The sequence below is a fragment of the Lepidochelys olivacea genome (genome assembly GCF_965140295.1).
Source record: "Lepidochelys olivacea isolate rLepOli2 genome assembly, chromosome: 3".
Lineage (NCBI taxonomy): Eukaryota > Metazoa > Chordata > Testudines > Cheloniidae > Lepidochelys > Lepidochelys olivacea.
Genome location: NC_140413.1, coordinates 208,396,512 through 208,402,511, shown reverse-complemented (window position 1 = coordinate 208,402,511; position 6,000 = coordinate 208,396,512). Strand labels below are relative to the sequence as shown.

Genomic DNA, 6,000 nt, shown 5'->3' with positions numbered 1-6,000 from the left:
CACTAATTTTTCCCTGTGGGTGCTCCAGCCCCAGAGCACCCACGGAGTCGGCGCCTATGTAAAGGAGGTATACTTGGTCCTGCCTCAGCATGAAGGGCTGGACTTGATGACTTCTCAAAGTTCCTTCCAGTCTACATTTCTAGGATTCAATGATTCTGTAAAGATACATATCCCACAAAATGCAGGTGTTAGGTCAAACATAGGCAAAATTACATTCCTAGGAGCTTGACCATTCATACATTCAGAATGCCCAGTTTATATATTAGGGTACATAAACATTTAATAGCAATTCAAAAATGGGTGTTTTCCATCAGCTTTTTTTTAGTCTTATATGGAAATTAGTGCCGGTGGTAAGCTATTTCTACAACAACATGTTAAAAAAAGTTTATTTTACATTATGTACATTAGGGAACATATTCAAAAGCATCACCAATCACAGTAACGTAGACCATACATCACTTTAAATTTAGTTTGTTCTTAGTGTATATTATCATAATAAAATATAAAGAACATATACAAAACAGAGCCAAATGTGTGCATTTTGCTAAAACTTGGCATTTACATACTCCATTGGAAAATAGCAATCAAAAATACTTTTGATCAGACTATGTTCCTGCAATATGAAGTAACCACTACATTGTTTGTATGAGGTAGTAACTAAATTATTTTGGCCATGTGTTAACACCCTAAATCAAGAAAATGGTCATCATAAGGCCAAAAAAAGTCAAAATATGACAAGATCTTTGAACCATTTCCACAGTGTGGAATGTTGTAGTTCATGATATGAATAAAACCATTTAGTGAAGACTTGTAATAATGCTAACTTTACCATTGCATACACTAGTAATTCAGACAACTATTGCAGTGTTACATTAAGGTACCAAATTCTGGGATTCATATCCATTCCAGAAGGTATTGTTTTCAAGCATAGAGAAGTAATCTTTACAGAATTTTACTTAAATATAAAAATACAGGTGTTTAATTGGTTTGTTTCACAAAAAAACTACCCAAATAAACTAAAAAAAAGATACTCTGAAGCCCAAGTCATATCCACAAAGTCACAGCTTACCTTTGTGACTAAATACATCACAGATAAATACTTTGTGCAAAACAAACAATCACACCAGTGTAGTTGCATGAAAATTAAAACAAGATTGTAATCTGATTACAGCCTTGGTTACAATTTCTAAAAGTTGATTTATTTGTATTAGTAAATTACATATAATAAAATACAATATGATGTTAAATGCACTGTGTTCATTGCTAACATCCCATTTTATAAGAACTACATGTGAAAAGTCCTTAAAATAGTACCCCGATTGCATTTCTGCTTCCTCAGCAACCTTTACATCTGTACAGCTAAGACACTTGTACATAACTGAAGGATCACTATCTACATTAAATCAGTGTAGGTCTTCAGCAATGTGTTTCACTGAAAAATACTGCATATATGTACAAAGATTACATAAGAGTGAATTATTACGCACTTCTCTGGTATAATATGCTAAGTGTGTCCATACCACATTATCATCTTTTCTCTCATGCCACAATAAATTACAAAGTAATTGAAGTCAGGTTACTGCAGTTTTTGTGCAATTTCAATCATCCATCAATGTTGCAGCAGTAGTGTTTTCTTGTCATGGTTAACTGCCATGTATGATTCTCAGTAACTGTTTTCGTGCCCCGCCAGGATGTATAAATTGCTGTTGGCCATAGGATTATCTGTTGGCCTACTCTCCAATACCACAACCCTAGAATTAAAAAAAGTTAAATAATCTAATGAACAATTATAAGAAATACAATTTCAAATTCCCTGTCTGTAAACTCAGTCATCCTCTACTCTAACTTTCCTTCATGACTCATCTGTAAATTTGGCTATCACCAATGAGTCAACTTCACTACTGAACTCTTTCACTACCGCTGAACTCCTCACTCATGCTTTCATCCCCTACTGCCTGGACTACTGCACCTCTCCTCTCTACTTTCCCCAAATCCTCCTGCTCTTCAGACACTGCATCTCAGTTTTTCACACATACAAGCAGCACATCCACTTTACCCCATCCTCAAACAAATCTACTGGCTCTTCACTAACAAGGAGGAGGAACAGCCTTGTGGTTAAAGACGCAGCACTAGGAGTAAGGATTCCTCCGTCCATTTCAGCTCTGCCACAGGCTTCCTGTGCAAACCTGGACAGTGTCACTGAGACACACTTTGACCTTCAACTGCTCAGTCCTCTTGAACTGCCCTCATAATAGGTGGGTGTTCAAGTAGAAGCAGCAGACAATCCCTAAGATGGAATTCCTATGGTGACATAATTGTCTGTCAGCTGACTATTCTGACTGCCAACCTGATTAAGAAGTATACAGTACTGTTCCAAGCTATCGGTTTAGCTCATGTTTGTCTGATGGAGATGAACTAACTAGTCTTTTGATCTATCTGCTGCAGCGGATATAAATAATGAACCCAATATGTGGGGTTGGGGAGGAATTCAAAGCCCTGCTCTTGCACTTGAAATAGCTGATCAGCTTCTCTGGACACAGCAGGAGTTGTAGCTGTGGATAGCTAGCCCTCTTCTGAAGTTCTGAGAAGCCCTTCAGCGATTCACAAAATGATACTGCTTCTGTGTTTCAAATCAATGGTACTGAAAAAACAGCAAGTCATCTGGTTATCTCCAGTTCTAAAGAGTCAAACATTTCTCCCACTAACTCCTGGATGCTTTGGTAATCTGGGTGCTGGTTGCTATGCCATTATGCAGCTAAAAATTTCCTGTGTCTGACACACAACTCCACTGTTTTGTTGTCATTGCTTTAGCACCTGTCATTTTTATCTGTTTTTATGAAGCTCAGCAGCTCCGCTAAGCAGAAGGCTGCGTATGGGTCTGTGGTGTTGGGGGTTATGGACTCAGAGCCCAAAGTATCTGCAAAAATTACAGAAGACTTATGACAGGAGAGCAAAGGTCTGTGAGAGGCAGGTATATGCATGGAGGGCCAGTCAGAGAACGAAGGAGCTTAGGGGTGGCTGGGCAAACATTAAAATGTAAACCAGGTTGGCAGCCAAGAGCAGTTACAATTAAAGCTGTGTTGTTTTCCTCGTTGAAAACATCTAGTACATAAAGTTTTCAGTGTGTTAAATAGGGTTTAATTGTAATACTTCCTGGTTGCCAAATTGGTTTAAATTTTAAATTACTACCCTCGCCTCACTGGCCTGCTGCCTTCCAATCCACTGACACAAAATGCATAAATCTGGGGTCGGTACCGCTTAAATTTAGGCCTAATGTGCCCCATAGGACGCAATGCCTAGTTACTGTCATCGGAGAGGAGATACAACGGACTATGATGCTCACTGGAAAATGTGGAAGAATTAGGTTAATCAGAGTGCTCATTTCTCAACATTCTCATCACTGTCAGAGAGATCATTGTGAATGCTTCCTAACGGCAAGGACAAAGCTATTTAAAGTTGTTGAAAGAATGGCCACACAGGTCAAGGATTAAAAGTCCTACACAGAAAAGGGTTCTGGCCACAAGAACACCAGAATGTCGGGAAGCCCATGTGATGTCTCTCAATTGATCTCAAAACGTTCCTGTACCCCTATAAGTAGAAGGGACCTCACAGAATGGAGAGTTGTGCCAAATGAGCCTCTAAGGTTATCAGCTGATGGAAAAAGCTAACTAGCCCTTTGATCCATCTGTTGCAGCTACAGATGCTAACCCAGACAGCTCTTGGTTCTTTCTAGGCCTCAGGACAGAGACTTCCTACCAACATCTAAGAGAAAAGACAGAAATTGCAGGGGAATCAGGCCCATTTAGGCTTATCCAAATATCCTGAATTCAATCAGGCAGAGTAACTGGTGCAGGCCTCACACCTGACACCCACGGACAGTCTGCCCAATCTACTTGGCACTCTCGGGAAAGGGCAATCAAGCACTTATGAAATCTTCATATCAGAGGGACTCCTTAGGAATCAAATCCTCCTTGGACTGGTACCAGTTCTTTGGTTTCTTAGTCACAGCTCCAATGCCTGGTGCTGAGACATCTTTTCTCTTGAGAACAGCTAAAGGAGGCCCCCAACGCGTGAGAGAATATTTGCCCTATCTGACTCAGATACAGCAGAACCCCTAAACTGAGGATTGAGTTCATAAAATGGAACATCTCAATTACAGTAGGTGCAGAAGTTGCATTACATCACCTTCTTCTTGTCCTTCAGACTGCTGCAAACAATTTCCAATGCACTGAAGGCACTGGAATGTGAAGGAATGTTGACCTGCTCTTCATAAACATCAATTCCCCTCAATTCCTCTGCCTTCCCCGTGGGAAAAATGGTTCGTATAACTGGTTGTTTGTAAGATTGGTGTTCAGAAAAGATTCTACTGTAGTCAGTACTCAGGCAGTCTAAGCATAAACAGTGCTTTAGAACGATACCTTTCAGAAGCCTTCAAGTCTGTGGAAGGTCATAGAATTGACAATAACTTCAGATAAAATCTGACTTGGAAATGACAAGCGCGATTGAGGAAGGTTTTAAAGCTGAAGAACTCACTCAAGAGACCTGAAATAAAACCACATCTGACAAGCTCAGGTTTTTATTTTTTGCAATGCAAAGTCTTTAAGCAGTTGTCTCAGATCCATTAGGGTGCTGACGTGTGGCAGGGTGGTCCCTCTGCCATGCCTTGAAGGGCTTAAAACAGCCCTGGGAGAGGGCTGAGAGGGAAAAAGCTGGGCTGTTTGGGAAAACAGCCACAGCTGTAGCCTGTGTAATTAGGGCCCAGCTGGCCCTTATAAGGGGGCAGTGGGCAAGAAGGAGAGAGACTCTCTCTGGCTACATGGGAAGCTGAGGAGGGTACCTACCTACCTAGGGCAGAGCAGTGCTGGGGAAGGGTACAGGGAGCTGGGGAGCTCCAGCCTAGCAGAGCCCCAGGCCGAGGTAAAGGCCCACAAAAGGGTACTAAGGCTGCAGAGGAGCAGCCCAGACCTAGACAGAGGCAGCTGGTCCGACCCCCCTTGCAGATGATGAGTGGTAATACTGAAGTCTGCCCTTGGGAGCAGGGGCTAGACAATGACTGACAGTAGCCACTGAGGCAAGGGAGGGATAAGGGGCTGGGGGTTCCCCCGGGGAGGGGAGACCCAGACTGAGGGGGTACTGCCAGGGGGCAGAACCCTAATCTAGACAGGCATGGGGCCAGCGGCAGGTGAAACACCGACCAGCAGAGGGCACTCCTGGCTGAAAAGAGCTAATTCCCTGGACAACCAGCAGGAGGCACCGCAATGGTGAGTCATTGCCCTGCGACATGGCATAAACCCAATTCAGATGGAACAGCAATTGGGGATAGGATATTTCTTGATGTAATGGGCATGCTGATCTTTGAGCAGTATGATGCTCTGGTCTTAAAATCTGATTTATTTATTTTAAAATCTGATTGTGCTGGCTCTCAATAACTATGAGAAATAACTGGCCTAATAACAACGAACTGCAGCAAACACCCCAATGGGAATGAGGGCGTAAAACGTCCTTTTAAAAGGAGGCTGTGCAATTGCTAAACAGCTACCCACCACTAAGCCAAAAAATTACAAACTAAGGGAACTCTGTCCAAAAGACAGCTAAAATGTAGCTTGTAAAGGCACAGTGCAATATTTCACCTGCAAATCATTGTTGTTCAGAAGACCTATGGGTGGTTGTGAGATTAACATCATGCTTGTAAATTCAGACCTGTGAGTGGGTGCTTACAAGGTCCCAATAGATATTGCTCTTTTTGATGGTTCTGAGAAGCAGTGCCAGGGTGAAATTCCCACAAGTGGAGACAGACATAGGCAGTTCTCAAAGGAAAACTAAGGTTTAACATTGTACAGTACATGTATCATGCAAAGGGTGAAACTCTGCTCTCAGTATATATTACCTAAAACATACAACATTTACTTCATTAATTGACTTCAAAGAACTGCAGCACTCCAAAGCAGGGTAGAGAAAGTAGGAAGGTGTTGGTCCCTGTGAAGCTCCAAAACTTTGCAG

At 41.9% G+C, this 6,000-nt stretch overlaps 1 protein-coding gene across 4 annotated transcripts in view; it reads right to left on the bottom strand.

The window, feature by feature from the left end:
* Positions 1-423: 423 nt before the first annotated feature.
* MAP4K3 (mitogen-activated protein kinase kinase kinase kinase 3) overlaps positions 424-6,000 on the bottom strand; it is a 136,028-nt gene continuing 130,451 nt past the window's right edge. For 3 of the 4 annotated variants that reach the window (XM_084622281.1, XM_084622283.1, XM_084622284.1), the window contains exon 34: positions 424-1,751. In XM_084622281.1, the coding sequence (XP_084478407.1) occupies positions 1,664-1,751 (88 nt within the window). In that variant the 3' untranslated portion in view covers positions 424-1,663. The remainder of the gene's footprint in view (positions 1,752-6,000) is intronic. The other variant, XM_084622282.1, reaches the window with a different exon arrangement.